General features: G+C 37.2%; 1 protein-coding gene and 1 pseudogene across 1 annotated transcript in view; both read right to left on the bottom strand.

Moving 5' to 3' along the window:
* Window positions 1-16,101, bottom strand: part of Hormad1 (HORMA domain containing 1) — a 28,236-nt gene that overhangs the window by 8,209 nt on the left and 3,926 nt on the right. Inside the window, exons 3-11 of the mRNA XM_004632492.2 lie at window positions 15,898-15,919; window positions 15,450-15,486; window positions 12,496-12,516; window positions 12,105-12,131; window positions 8,396-8,463; window positions 6,820-6,971; window positions 3,402-3,658; window positions 1,315-1,381; window positions 1,158-1,234 (exon numbers count right to left, since the gene is read on the bottom strand). Coding sequence (XP_004632549.1) covers window positions 1,158-1,234; window positions 1,315-1,381; window positions 3,402-3,658; window positions 6,820-6,971; window positions 8,396-8,463; window positions 12,105-12,131; window positions 12,496-12,516; window positions 15,450-15,486; window positions 15,898-15,919 — 728 coding nt within the window. The remainder of the gene's footprint in view (window positions 1-1,157; window positions 1,235-1,314; window positions 1,382-3,401; window positions 3,659-6,819; window positions 6,972-8,395; window positions 8,464-12,104; window positions 12,132-12,495; window positions 12,517-15,449; window positions 15,487-15,897; window positions 15,920-16,101) is intronic.
* On the bottom strand, window positions 11,005-11,992 carry LOC105742348 (annotated as a pseudogene).

Below are 16,101 nucleotides of genomic sequence, written 5' to 3'. Positions count from 1 at the left end.
CAGTCCCTGTGCTTTGCTAAGCTTGTTCTAAGTAGGTGCTTTAGATCACTGAGCCATCTCACCAGCCCAATTTAGGATTTTTTATATTAAGTTAACGAAAACCATTAATTTTGAGTTGGTTCTCATACTGTCACAAAAAGAGACAAAAGTAATGATACTGAAACTGACACTGTGCACAGCGGTCTACTGACTGAATGGAGACACAAATGGTCACTAGAAATTACCCTTCTAGAAGATACAAACATTGGCTCTCATTTGAGATGGGGGCTGTGCAGAGAAATGTTGTTAATCATCAATTTCATTATTTCCAAGTTTATTGTTAACAATATTGTTAATATGGTTATTTCAATATTTTTTATGTTGCACATGTAAAACAAAACCACATTCCGCTCCATCACAACAAAAATGTTATTATAAACTACATTTGTAAATACAAAGCAGAGTGGAATAAGAAATTACGTAAGAGACTACTGAAATGCTGAGATTCTATGACAATATTTCGGTTTATTTATTTTTTTAAAATTCTATTTATTTATTTGTGTGTGTGTGTGTGTGTGTGTGTGTGTGTGTGTGTGTATGGCCAGCTCAGGCCACCAGGGGGCGGGGCTGGCTGGCATGTGGTGCTGGGGGATTGAACCGCAGTTCCTGATGCTTTGCTAAGCTTGTTCTAAGTAGGTGCTTTAGACCACTGAGCCATCTCACCAGCCCCAATATTTAGGTTTATTATTAAAGAAATTTGCAATAATATGCTCAAAGTTGTCATACAGTGGCCAGCCAGTTTTTGTTAATAACTAACAATCTAAATACTTAACAGTCTACAACTATTTATTTGGTATAGGATCTTTCTATATAGCTCAGACTTGTAGTTATCCTCCTGTCTCAGCCTCCCCAGCACTGGGATACAGGTGTGCACCACCATGCCTGGTTTTGGTGGCTGGTGTGGCATATGCCTGAGGTTCCAGGGCTGGCACAGCATGCGGTACTGGGAATTGAACCCAGGGCCTTGCGCTTGGCATGCAGGTGCTTAAACTGTGGAGCTATCTCCCCAGCCCTAACATTCTAAAAGATCAAGAATAAAAAAATTGAAAATTAAATAACCATATAAACAACTGTCTTTGAAAGAAGTTAAAAGTCAGCTGGAGCTATCAAGTTTATACCTGAGAATGAGAAATTGAAAGATTTGGACTTTCTTTACACCTCATAACTTCATCTTCCTCAATAATTAAATTTGGTTCTGCAAAAAAAAAAAAAAAGTTAAAATGGTATAAACTTGAATTGTTAGTTAATTTATATTTTTGTTGAGTTTTTTTTTACCTCCCATTTTAGAAGCTCTTGGGTTTTTTTTCTGTTCTTCCATTTTAGTTTCAAAGTCAAAATCATCCTACATAATTAAGAAAAAGATGAACACATTTAAAAAAATCAAGGGTAGAATTTATGTGAAGCTTAAATATAAAATTCTAACTATTTGATGCTTGCTAGACTTATAAGTGGTCCTAGAATTATTATCACAACAAACTTGCTTGTTTTTATTTTTTTTGATACTGGGGATCGAACTCAGACTTTGGCCTTGCCAAGCTGGTGTTTATGCCACTGAGCTGTATCCCCAGCATAACTTAATTAATTTATTCAAACAAAATATATTCTACTATTTTCCCTACCTTGTGGGATTATTTTAAGGACAAATGATAAAAATATTCAACACATGATAACTGTAAGAATCCTTAGATTTTACTATTGTTTAATGGCACTGTATTAGACACGTTCATACAACAAACTACCACTTCTTTTTTAGAGGGTCTCACTATATAGGTCAGGCTGACCTTCAACTCACTATGTAGCCCAGCCTGGCCTCAAATTCACACCTGGCTACCACTTCTTTATCATTTTTTTTTTTTTTTTTCCTCGAATGCCTTCAGGGCACTTTCGGCCAGCGGGAGAGGTGTGAGGTTCGAACTCCAGCCACCTGAGGCTGACAGCTTTGTGGAAGCAGCCACTTAAAGGCCTGAGATAGGGCCAGGCCCCCTTTATCATTATTTTTGGGACTGGTAGGAATCAAACCTTGGGGGGTCTTGTGCATTTTGAGCAAGTAGATATATCTCCAACCCATAAATTACTTTTATAGTTTTAGAACATCTGTGTGTTAGCATATACTCTGGCCATGTCATACCTCTCATCAGGAAATTAATGGTGAATAGGTTACAGTATGGTAAAAATAGCAATTTAAAATTCCAATTATAACATCGTTGTCTTTGTGACATGTTTGTATGTAAAAGAGACTCAAATAAGGAATGCTGCAAGCCAAACACAGTGCTACACACCTGTAATCCCAGTACTTGGGAGGATGAGACAGGAGGAACACTGAATTTGAGGCTAGCATATATTGATATCCTGTTCCAAAAAATTATTAAGAAAAGGGGCCAGGGAGATGGCCCAGTGGAGTAAGCGCTTCCCTGGCAAGCGCAAGGGCTTGAGTTCAATCCCTGGTTCCGAAAAAAAAAAATTATTAAGAAAAAAAGAATCCTACGAAACTCTCAGCTGTCTTTGTTTATAAAGTAATGCTAGGATTTAAATTTTAGGAAAAAGTTTTCTTCTCTGACTGAATTGGTTAAACCTTGAGTTTTCTGTTTGTAAAACTGCGATTATTTGTCAAGCGAATGTGAAAACCACTGCACTACGAAACTGTTTTAAAACTGTGACTATTTGTAAAACAGATCGTGGTTCAGAATAGTGAACCTCTGTGTATATACTATGTAATTTAGAATAAAATGAGACAAGAGAAAACAAAAAAGTGAGATTAAAGGTATATGTTAAAGCTGAAAGATTAAAAGAATGACTTTCACATTTGCTGAAAATGAGAAGAACCAAAAAATATTCTTTCCTACTTCTATTCATCTACACTGTAACCAATAATGAGACCTGAAACTAAATCTAAGTGCTAGATACAGGAGAATTAGAAACTGAAGAAGATATTTTTCTTGAAGTCCAAAAACTTCTAGGAGACTTCAGGAATGACTTTGTAGGTGCTGAAGAAATTAATGCACAAGCCATACAATGGATACCATCATTAGCTGGGGAAGTGTACTAGTCCAGTGGTATTCAAGTTCTGTCTGACAGTCTTTTGGGTTTCTTGAGACTCCACTATGAGCACAGACATAAGTTGCTAGGCTTCTAGGACCATTCCTTGCTTTAGTAAGAATAGTTGCACTTTTAAATTCTGAGTATAATATTGTTTCAATCAAAGCAAAAAAAAAAATTGAACTTTGTGTATACTTTAAGGTCCCTTTCAACCTTGAGATTATCACTAGAATACACTACTTACCCAAATATTAACCAGAGCTATTAAAGTCCTCAGAATTAAATCAAGCATTTATGTTATTTTATAACTCTGGAAATACACTCACACTTATATACTGCTCCCGTTCATCTTCTGCATCTTTATCCACCAGCATTTTCTCAAGAGGTGTTTTTAATTCTTTTGAAAATATCATAGTTGAATCAATATTTTCCATTCGTTCTTTCTCAGTGGTCACTTTTACTTTGAAGGTATGAAAAGGTGTTGGGACTTCTCCTACATTTAAGTACATAGGGTCTCCTTCAAATATGAGTCCTTCACAATCACCATCCTTAAAACCAGGAGGTTGGTAATCTGGGGGTGTAACTGCAAAAAAGCAAGTATAAACTGTGTTGTTTATAAAACTGAAGAAACTATTATAAAAACACAAGCAGATGCTGGGGATATAGCTCAGTGACTACACCTGTCTGGCAAGTGTGAAGCATGAGTTTGAATCCTAGTACCAAAAAACAAACAAACCACAAACAAATTAAAATTTTAGAATATAAAAGTACCTAAACTGAAAAATAAGAATCACCTGCCTCCTACTTCCAAGTCCCCATTTTAACCTTTGTTTTTCTTCACTGGCTGGGTGACCGTGAGCAAATTATTATTTTTGTTGTTGTTGTTTCTGAGACAGGGTCTCATTATGCAGTTCAGGCTGGCCTTGAACTCACTATGTAGCTAGCTCAGGCTGGCCTCAAACTCAGGGTCATCCTCCTACCTCAGGCTCCCATGTGCTGTGATTACAGACATGTGCCACCACATCTGGCTCCAGCAAATTCTTTATCATCCCTGTCAGATGGGGAAAATCAAAATATTTATACTCATAGGGTTATTGTGGGTAAAAGTTGAAATAAATGGTAAAATGTTCAAAACAAAAATGGTGAACAAGTGTTGTGGTGCACCCCTGTAATCTCAGCACTCAGGAGGCTGAGGCAGGAGGATTATGGTGAGTTTGAGGCCAACCTGGGATACACAGATTTTAATTTATTTATTTTGTTTATTTATTTGTGTGTGTGTGGCCAGCTCAGCCAACCTTGCATGTGGCGCTGGGCGATTGAACCGCGGTCCATGTGCATTGCTAAGCTTGTTATAAGTAGGTGCTTTAGACCACTGAGCCATCTCACCAGCCCCTGATACACAGATTTTAATACCTGCTTAATCATGTATTGAGACTCTGTCTCAAAACCAAACCAAACCAGCACAGAGCAAGTATTGGATAAATCATAGTTATTATTGTCATTGTTTTATGCTCCAGTAAACATTATGTAAGTAATAAAAAGTATAATGTTACATGTATATGTTAGGGGAAATACAGTACCTATATATTATTTAAAAAAACAAATAAAATCATGCTGCTCTGTATCCAGTTATTTTTTTTTTTTTGTGGCTGCCTCAGCCCACCCTGGGAAGGGGGTTGGAGCAGCATGTGGTGCCAGGGATCAAATCGCGGTCCTCGTGCTTGCCTAAGCTTGCTTAAGTAGGCACTTTAGTCTGCAGAGCTATTTTGCCAGCCCTGTATCTAATTATTCTTAATATGTAAAATCTCTTGGACAATTAATCACCATTCCTTTTAACAGTTTGCACAGTATTCTATTATAGTATATATTACCATTTACTTAATCCCAAAAGAAGGATACTTAAGTCATCCCATCCAATATAGCTAATGCTATAATAAAAATTCTTACACATAGTATGGTCTTATTTTGGCAAGAATATCCTTAATATTGTTTTCCAGCAATATAATTTTTAGATTAAAATTTAAAAGATATTTTTTAGATTAAAATTTTGATATTGCCAAATTGTTATCTAAAAATACTGCATCTATATATATTCCATCAAGAATATAGCTGAGTACAGTGGCACATGCTTGTAATCCCAGCACTCTGGGATACTGAGACAAGAGTTTCAAATTCAAATCTTGTTTGGGAAACTTGGCAAGACCTTGTTCATAATTTAAAAATTAAAAAAGGGATTGGAAATACAGCTCAGTGATACAGCACCCTGGGTTCAATATCCAGAACTGTGTGCACGCACGCACGCGCGCACACACACACACACACACACAGTATATAAAAGTGGCTGCCTTTCCATACCTTGGCAATAAATTTATAAGTTTTACCAATGTGAAAAGTGAAAATTGGTGTTTCATTTTTTAAATTGTAAGTAAAGTTATACTTCACATGGACATATTCCTCAGTAGAGACATGTATCTTTTAGTCTTCCAATTTTTTAAAATACTGATATTAAATGTAATTTTTATAATTTCAAAAAATACGTAACACTTTCTAAATGCTCATAGTGATCCTCCTGTTTACAGCCTCCCAAGTACTGGGATTACAGATGTACACCACCACGCCCAGTCTCAATTGCTGTCTAAGCCCATCCCAGGGGTGGGGCCAGCATGGCAGGCCAGGGGACTGAACTCTGGGCCCTTGTATCTGCCTAAGCAGGTGCTTTAATCTGCTGAGCTATTTGACTGGCACACTAAAGAGTAATTATTTGGGCATTTTCTTATGAATAACATCAAATGGCAGATGAAACCAGTGCAGTAGGAGGGCCTGTATGCCCTGAGAACCCAGGCTGAGCCCATGGGATTTGCAGCATAATACTAAGAACAAGGAGTGAATTCCTGTCACCAAACCTGGATGACAGTTTAAGGACATGAAGATCAAGTCCCTGGAAGAAATAGATCTCTTCTCCTTACCCATGAAGGAGTTTGAGATTGACTTTTTCTGAGCATATCCCTCAAGGATGAAGTTCTGAAGATCATGCCTGTGCAAAAGCAAAATTAGGCTGGCCAGAGGACCAGGTTCAAGGCATTTATCACCATGGGAATGTCTGGGTATAAAGTATTCCAAGGAAGTAGCCACTGTAATTCACAGGGCCATAATCTTGGTGAAGCTCTCCACTGTCCACAAGCAGAGAGGCTAGTTGTGGAACAAGACAGGCAAACAACAGTGTCCCTTCCAAGGTGACAGGCCATTATGGCTCTGTGTTGGTATGTCTGATCTGTGCCACACAGACAATGTGCCCAAGAAGCTACTTCTGCTGGCTGGTATTGATGACTGTTATACTTCTGTGAGGGGCTGCAATACCACTCTAGGCAACTCTTCTAAAGCCATCATTTTTTTTTTTTTCTTGTGGTACCGGGGATCCAATTCAGGACCTTGCGCTTGCAAGGAAGACACTTATGCCACTGAGCTACATCCTCAGAACTTTGATGTCATCTCCAAGATCTACAGCTACCTAACTGTGAAACTCTCTGGAAGGAGACTGTTCTATCAAGAATTTATTAACCAACTTGTGAGAACCTGTATCAGAGTCTTTGTCCAGAGGACTCAAGCTCTAACAGTAATTACAACGTAAGAAATTTTATGCAAGAGAAATAGAAATGAAGTCTATCAAAAAATGTTTGGAATAGATAGCAACTGTTTCAATAATAAAAACATAAGTATCAAAATTAGGCATATTGCAAACAGTACCTTCATCATAGTAAAACAGTTTCATGGTCAAGCAAACATCATTTGGTAAAGGTCCCAGATTTTGCATTAGAATATAAATCTTTCGAATGAGGAGAATACTTGCTTTCTTGGTGTCAGCAGATGACATACTAGATTCACTGCTTTGATTTTTACTAGAAGAGAATCAGACAGTTTCATTCATAAAAAGTTACTTTTCATATCCAAACTTTACATCTTGAGATGCTTATTATCATAGCATTAAATTGCTATCACAAATTGTTCTTTATGTTGCCAGTATGAAATTTAATGTCACTATTAACATACATTATAGTGGTGGTTGATACACTGTGTCATCTAGGGAAGTTGAAAGCTTGGCTGGATGCGCTCACCACACCCTAGAGCATGGAGGGTCCTCACAATGGTATGGAGGGCCTGCCCTAGGGCGTAGAGTGACTCAGCAGAAAAAGGATATAAAAGAGAGTTAGAAAAAGGAGCTCTAGTCTATAGTCAGTGTAAAAGAAAGGGCGCCACTTTCTTGGAGGAGCTTGTCTTCACAGTCAGCTTAAAAAAAAAAACAAACAAAAAACAGAGAGGCTTGCTAAAAGCTACAGCTGTGTCTCCTCCCTTTGCTCTTTGCTGTTTTCCACTGCAGTAAACTGTTGAGTTCTGCCATGTGCCTGACTGCCTTAGAGCCAAAAAGTATAGACTAAAACCTCTACTGTGAGCTAAACAAACCTTTCCTTCCTTAATTTTGGGTGTCAGATATTTTGTCCCAATATCAAATACAAAGTAACAGAGACAATTATAAATTAACCAAAAAGTTAATTTTATACAAATAAAATTAAAGTATTTAATATAAGGTTTAAAGAAACCAAATGATGGATTTTTTTTGTTTCTAATCATCTGTCACCCTTTTCCATAATTAAAACAGTATATAATTAGCCACAAAATGCTATTTTGTAGCTATTCCAAGGCACTACTCTATTTTGACAGCTAAATCTTTTTTTTGTGTGTGTGCATGTATTTAGGGAAGGGTCGACAGGGCGTTCAGGGTCTCACTATTAGATCAGACTTGTAGTGATTCGCCTGTTTACAGCCTCCCAAGAACTGGGATTACAGATGTGTACCACCACCCCCAGTCTCAATTGCTGCCTCAGCATACTCTGGGGGGGGGGGGAGCCAGCACAGCAGGCCTAGGGACCAAACTCCTGGCCCCTGCGCCTGCTTGCAGGTGCTTTAATCTGCTGAGCTATATGGCCAGCCCAATAGCTACACCTTGATGGTTGACGAGAGGTTTGAGAAGTTTCACACTTTATCCTGAAGTTAGGGAGGCACTGTTGCACACAGCTATAAAATCAGCCTTTTAGGAAGCTGAAACACAAAGATAAGTTTGAGGCCAGCCATACAACTTATGAAGACTCTGTCTCAAAAAATAAAACAGGGCTGAGGGTGTAGCTCAATGATAGTGTACTTGTCTACTGTATTCAAGGCTCTGGGTTCAGTCCCCAGCCCCCTATAATTAATCTTGAAGTTTAACAACATAGCATTAGTAAATAAATGGTACTATATGTATAGAAAGAAAATTGTAGAATAATACCTTACAAAGTCCATTATTGGTCCATTTTTGGTGTACTTGAATTTAAACTGGTAATATTCTGAAATTGTCTTAAATAAAAAAAATCAGAGTTATATATATAACTGATACATCATTCTGCCTGGTAAAGAGCTACTACCTGTTTCTATATGACTCAACATTTAGTCAATAGATTTTGACATATTTATACCTATTGGCCCAATGAAGCTTCCAAGCCTCAGCTAATTCCTATAATCTGGGATTTAGAATATAGTCATGGAAAGATCTTTATTTTCCCACTCATTGCAATGCATGTTGTATATACCAAATGTTAGGAACTTCTTAGCAGGTAGGTAAGGGAAATATCAAATCTCAGAAGAGTGGTTAAATGCTATGGCTTGAATGTATCTCCAAAAGTTTGCCGGGGAGATGGCTCAGTGGAATAAGCGCTTCCCTGGCAAGCGCAAGGGCCTGAGTTCAATCCCCAGTTCTGCAAAAAAAAAAAAAAAAAAAAAAAGATTCCAAAAGTTCATGTGTTTTTGAAAATCCCCAGTGTTTAGAATGGGACCTTTAGTAATCAGGTCAAGGGGACACTGAGTTCATGAATGGATTATGCTGGTATCATGGGAATTAGTTGGTTATGGTGGGAGTGGGTTCCTGATTAAAAGGATGAAATGGGCCATCACACTGCTCCATGATGCAGCAAGAAGGCCCTCACAAGATACCAGTATCCACTAGATCTTAGATCTTCCAGCCCCCAGAAGTCTAGGACATAAAACTCTGTTCTTTATTTTTTAAACTATGTTTTAATTTTTTTCATTTGTGTATGTGGTGCAGGGTCTCACTACGCAGATAGGACCCACAGTGGTCCTCCTGTTTTCAGCCTCCCCAGCACCAGGATTACAAGTGTGCATCACTACACCCAGACTCTGTTATGGCTCATTGAGCCCTGGGGGGCGGGGCCGTTATAGCATGCAGGACAGGGATAGAACCCTGGTACCTGCACTTGCCAAAGCAGGCGCTTAGTCCACTGAGCTATCTTGCTGGCCCAAACCTCTGTTCTTTATATAATTTCTTAATCTCAGGCATTCTGTTACAGCAGCATTAAAACATTAAGACACTGCTATTGTTTGAATGTTCTTACCAAAAGTCAAGTTGAAATTTAATCCCAATTATAGGTAGTAAGAAGTAAAACCAGGAATTAAAGTAAAACCTTTAATTTAAAGGGATTAGTCATGAAGTTTCTGCCCTCATGAATAGACTGATTTATTCATAGATTAATGGATTAATGGGTAGTCTCAAGAATGGATCTGTTATGAAAGTTTGATATTCTCATTCTCTGTCTGTCTGTCTATCTACTGTGCAGTTCAGGTTGGCCTTGAACTCATTTTGTAGCCCAGGCTGGCCTAGAACTCATAGGAATCTTCCTGCCTCAGCCTTTGAAGTGCTGGTATTATAGACATGCACTGCCTTGACACTGTCTCATGCATGCATGCATTTGCTCAAACAATCAACTGTGCAACTTGATTATATATTACACACTAACTGCTGGCATGAGTATCACAGAAATGACACATTTCTAGCCCTTTTAAACCTGGAATGCTTTGCTTTCTTTACATTTTAATGCTCAGATGGGATGGAATCAGTCTCTCTCTTCCTCCTTCCCAGCCCCCTCTTTAAAATCAGTTTAAATCCGCTACTTCATGACTGAGTTAAATATTATATTGTACCACCTATAATATAAAGGTTAAGAACATAAATGGTGATCTGGCTTTCTAAGTTGAAATCCTGATTCTGCTACTTCTGCCAAAGAACCTATTTAGCAGAAGCTACTTCTGTTTCTTGTATTTTTTGACCTTAGGCAAAAAAACCTTGTATCTAGATTTCCTAATCTGGAAAGTGGAGATGACAATGGTAACTGCTTCATGAAGGCTGTGGGGAATAAATTAGGGATAATGAATTTATAGCTTTTAAGAACAGAGCTTAATAGAAGATAAACACTTAATACATTTTTCTCTCTCATTCCTTGTCTTCTAGTTTTCCCTTTTGTTTCTCATCCACCCTTCTCTCTTAATTTCAGATGAAAAGGTAAATGTATCTGGATTAGAATGAATATTCAAAGTCTAAGAATAAGGTTATTTCCCCTAAACTGAAGTCTTTTCATAATTCCAGATAAAGTATATACATATATGTGTATATATATTTTTTATTTATAATAAATTTTATTTTCATTATTCCATTTAACATAATTTCAAAATAGGTCTGTGCTCTAAGATGAGCAAAAGAACACACCAGAGGTTTTTCATAATGTTCTGAGCAGGGCATGAGACTTTGGGGTCCCCAATGTTGGCACTAGCATTTTATTGATTGTGATTTTTAACTACTGATACAGAAACAAGAGGTAAGCTCACTACTGAAGAACCAACCACATGAGGGCATCATTGAGCTCCCTGCTTATACAACCACCTCTGAAGGGTGTGATGCTAGTGACTAATGCTTTTCCTCACCAAGTTCAATTTTTTGTTTTAAGTAAAATGCTAAAGTATGTACATGTTCTACATTTCTTCAATACATTTAAAAAGTGGAAGTCCGGAGGTTTTTAATTCTTCCTGAGTTCAAGCTGGAACTGAGCACTATGAATCTGGTCTGCTCAATACATTCAGTCCAATTTTAGCAACCATCAACAAACTGGCACCTGCCATTAAAATCCGCAGGCATAAATTTTCCAGAATGGTAGAATCTTATTCCCATAATGCCAACCAAGGTCCCAGATGTAACGAGGAAAACCCAAATATTCTTGGGGTCCTGAGACAGCTGGTAAACATCCAGGCTCGCTAAGCTCCCCAGAAGGAGCCCAGCAGCCAGGCTTGGCACACTACCTGCTTTTGCATAGCCATTGATCCCACTGGTAGCAAACAGTGTGGTGTAGCCATAGCCAAAATAATGTAAAGGCACTAGTGGGCCAAGGTTCCTCTGAATTGTTCTCTGTGTCCAGGTGGGTAACCATGTCCAGGTGGGTGACCACAACAAGCCGGCACCTGGGCTGTGATTCGGATCAAGGTCTGGATCAAGGTATACACATGCGTGACACAGACTGAATCCCAGGAGGGGCTTTATGTATATATTTATCTATACAGATAGTATTTGGTACAGGGTCTCACTAAGCAGCTTGGACTCATACTGATCCTCCTGTTGTCAGCCTCCCCAGTGCTGGCATTACAGGTACCACACCTGGTCTCAGGTAAAGAATATTTAAACAAGCCCCAAGTTAGATAATTTATTTTTTATTTTTATTTTTTATTTTTATTTATTTGAGAGAGAGAGAGAGAGAGAGAGAGAGAGAGAGAGAGAGTGTGGTGTGTGTGTGTGGCCACCTCAGCCCACCAGGGGGCGGGGCAGGCTGGCATGTGGTGCTGGGGGATTGAACCGCGGTCCCTGATGCTTTGCCAAGCTTGTTCTAAGTAGGTGCCTTAGACCACTGAGCCATCTCTCCAGCCCCAGATAATTTATTTTGAACTTCTGTATGATTTGTGGGTTAGAATCAGTTCCATAATCTCATGTAGTAAGTGGATCTATCTATTTAAATATAATAAGTACCACCGCAGAAGTTTTATAAAGCATAAGCATGAAAGTACATTGATTAAAAAAAACAATTTAAAAGGATATAATGTTAATAAAGTCTTATTTTTAGATACTAAGAACATTATTTCTTTACTAATTCAACCATACTTACCTGAGGGTCTTCTGGATTGGTGTACACCTATTTAAAAATAATTTATAATTAAGTTAGGTTAAGAACTCAGGAAGAATTAAGGTGGATATTTGGACTAATGTATTAAGTGAATTCAGCAAAACAGAACAAAATGACTCCCCAAGATATTAAATTATTACTTTTTCCCCATTCAACCAATCAACTATTTGTAAAAAGTGACATAATCAGTAAATACTTTCACCATCACTTAATGAAAAGACTGAATTTAATAGTCTTTAAAAATATATACAATTTTTGAGCTGGGAATATGGCTCAGTGGCACAGTGACTGCCTGGCAAGCACAAGGTCCTGAGTTTGATTCCCAATTAAAAAAAAATTAAAATTAAAAAATATATAATTTTAAAGTACTTACAGCTAAAATGACCATCCTTAGCTGAAATAAAACAGAAAACAAAAATCTTATATTCTATAAAACAGTTTTTCATCATGAATCACAAAAAATTCTTTGTCCTATGTTAGGGGCTAGAGATATAGCTCAGTGACAGAGCACACACATAAGGCCCTGTCAATCCCTTGCAGTCCACCAAAAAGAGAATTCTCTGTCATTTTTCAACATTCTTTTTTTTTTTTTTTTTTTTTTTTGTGGAACCGGGGATCGAACTCAGGCCCTGCGCTTGCCAGGGAAGCACTTATTCCACTGAGCCATCTCCCCAGCTGCTCAACGTTTATTCTTAGTAACAAATAATGATTTCACAGAACTTTCTCCATAGTCAATACTTTATAGATGGTTCCCTATTCCTCCAAATGTCAATTCTATTTGACTTGTTAATGGCTGAAATTCACACTAGTATTTTATTTTGTTGACTTAAGCAAAGAGAGTATTACTGCTAGTTTCAAGGAAAATATACTGTAAACACATTAAACATCATCAATACGAGACATGGTTTTGAAAGAAGAAAAAAAGTGGGCGTACAGAAGTCTATGTAATTTAACAAAGGGAAGAGGCTTTGGAGACGAGAGGAACAGATAATAATTCACTTAAGTGACCTGACCAAAAAATCTACATTCTTGAAGTTCTTTTTTCCCCCATTTATCCCACAACCAATACATCAACAAATCCAATAGTTTCTACTCCCAAATCTATTCTGAATCTCACCTCCACCATCATGCTCTTAACCTGTCACTACTTCTCAGGTCTTTAGAGTAATGGCTTAAGTATTACTCCTCTTATATCCAATCTTATTTTCCTTTCACAGTATAGTCTATAAATAGCAGGGAAAGTGATTTTTAAAACATTTTGTAATATAAATCAAGTGATGCTTTTCTACTTATAACCTTCAAGTGGTTTTTCTTTCCATCTGAAATAAAAGCCAAGCTTCTCACCTACACAGCATTGAATATTCTGGCCCTATTTATCTTCCTGTGATCATCTGATGCCATTGTACAACTGCACAAATGCTCTCAAAGTGTATTTGCTTTGGTTGAGTTTCCAGAACTCTAAATAAACTTCTCTAAAATTCTGATGTTCTGCTGGGGATATCTCTCCCCAGACAAATGTCAGCTGGTTTCTCACTCAGGTCTCAGCTTAAAGATCATCATTTCAGAGACTTTCCTCTGACTATTTCATCTAAAATTAATCCACCCCTCTACATATCACAGTTTTTCTACAAATTTTAACACCATCTAAAACTGGGAAGGCTGGGCATGGTGGCACATATCTGTAATCCCAGCACTTGGGAAGCTGATGAGGCAGGATTTTTCCAAGTTCGAGACCAGCCTGGGCTACGAAGTGAGCTAAAGGCCAGCCTGAACTGCATAGTAAGACCCTGTCTCAGAAAGACAATAAATGAATAAATAAATGGTAGTATTCAATTGTTTTATTGACTATTTTCTTCCATTAGATGAGATCTCCTTTTTTTTGTTGACCACTGTTAGCTTACCCTGCTCCTATATCAGGCTCCTACTATCATACCTTAAAATAAGGAAGATTAAGAATCATGGATAGAGGGCTGGGGAGATGGCTCAGTAGAATAAACGGCTGCTTGACAAGTGCAAGGGTCTGAATCAAGCCCCAGTTGCGCAAAAAAAAAAAAAAAAAAAAGAATCATGGATAAACATTAATTTTTACAACTTTGCTAGAACTGGACTTGTTTATACATGTATAAAATTACACTAAGTATGAAAAAGGCTAATAATCTACTATAGAATCTTGATTTTACTCATTCAGAATTTGTGAAAATTTAACCTAGACTACAACTTTTGCATCCTAATTAAAAATAATTTGTTAAGTTATTAGTACAAACAAGATTATAAAAGGCATGTAAAAGTAATGGATGAACTATTTATTTTGAGACAGGATCTCACCATGAATTCAGGTTGAACTCACTATGTAGTCCAGGCTGGCCTTAAACTCGAGGTGATTCTCCTGCCTTAGCTTCACAAATGTTGGGACTACAGGCATGCACTACCATGCTTGGTTGAATGAACTATTTTTATGACATTTTCATTCATTATTTTAAAAAATCTGTATGTGCTATCAATATCAATGAGCAACTTCTCATTGATACAAAAAACCCCCCAACAGGACTCAGGTCAATAATTTCTGACATTGCCAGTTAAACAGAAGACCCAATGCTATTATGGGCTACTGGACTCTTTTGGAATGTTTTGCTGAGTTTACACACCTATAATATTCAATAATGGAACTTAGAAAAAATGGGGTATACTGATGAATGTCCATTTTGTATCTGTGTATTCAAGGAGGTTGGGATAGATATATAGTTGCATTCTCTTATTGAATAGAATGATTTGTTCTAATGGTGTTTGTAAATAGGATCACAAGTCCGCATCTTGTACAGCAATTAACCACTAAGAAGAATATATGCAGTGTGTTATTTGTTGAAACTGTACTTCCGATTTGATTTGAAACTGTCTCATTGCTGTTTATCAATAAAACTTTGAAAAAAAAACCCAACAATGTACATTAACAAAAACTAGCATGGCAAGCAAGGTGTGGTGGTGCACACCAGTAATCCCAGCACTTAGGAGACTGAGGCAGGAGTATCACCATGAGTTTGAGGCCAGCCTGGCTATATACTTACTAAGTTCAAGGGTAGCCAGAGCTTCTTGGAGAGACCCTGCCTCAGAAGACCAAAAAACAAAAAACCAAACGTAGGTTGGCAAGTTTGTTTAATACTGATTCCATTAGTTTTAAATGAGTTAAAGATTAGTTTTTAAAATATTAAAATGTTCAGACTTTTCAGTAACTCAAATTGGCCTATCTCCATGTTAATTTAATGCTCTATTGCATATTAATCAGGCTTAGAGAATATAAAGTATAGAAAAAAGATAGAAATAGTAACTTACATATTTTTTCTGTAAAGCATCATAGCACCCTAGCATCCTAAAAGAAAAAAATAAAGATTCATTTTTAAACAATGAATTCCAGAAAAGTTTTCATAACTCTTCATATTGTCTCATTACAATAATAATAACAAATTTTAAATAATAATAAATAATACTACAATTTCTTACTAAAGCATTCATTAATTAGCTTGAAAATAAGACAAAACAATTATCTCAGTGGAACAGTGTTTGCTATTAGGTTCAATCACCAGCATTATGAGAGAGAGAAAGAGAGAGGAAGAAAAAAGAAAGATGTTAGGATGATGGTGCAAGCCAATAAGCCAAGCACTTTAGGAAACTGAGGCAGTAGGATCATGAGTTTCACCCCCATTGGACAATTTCATTACTTAACAAAATCTTGTCTAAAAATATTAAAAAGGGCTGGGAATGTAGTTCAGTGGTAGAGTACTTTTTGGGTTCTATCGCTAGTGCTGCAGAAAAGAGAAATAAGCAATATGGCAGAAATACACGATGACATATGGAAAGGGAAATGAAATAAAGGGTGATTTTAACACAAAAATTCAAAGATCTGCAAGCCTGGTGCCCAGCATTAAATGGTAAAATTTGGTTAAAATTTGAAAAGTATCTAATGTATAAAATTATTTGATTTTAA

Source organism: Octodon degus, unplaced genomic scaffold (genome assembly GCF_000260255.1).
Source record: "Octodon degus isolate 3935 unplaced genomic scaffold, OctDeg1.0 scaffold00048, whole genome shotgun sequence".
Taxonomy (NCBI): Eukaryota; Metazoa; Chordata; class Mammalia; order Rodentia; family Octodontidae; genus Octodon; species Octodon degus.
This window is presented reverse-complemented; position numbering and strand designations above follow the sequence as displayed.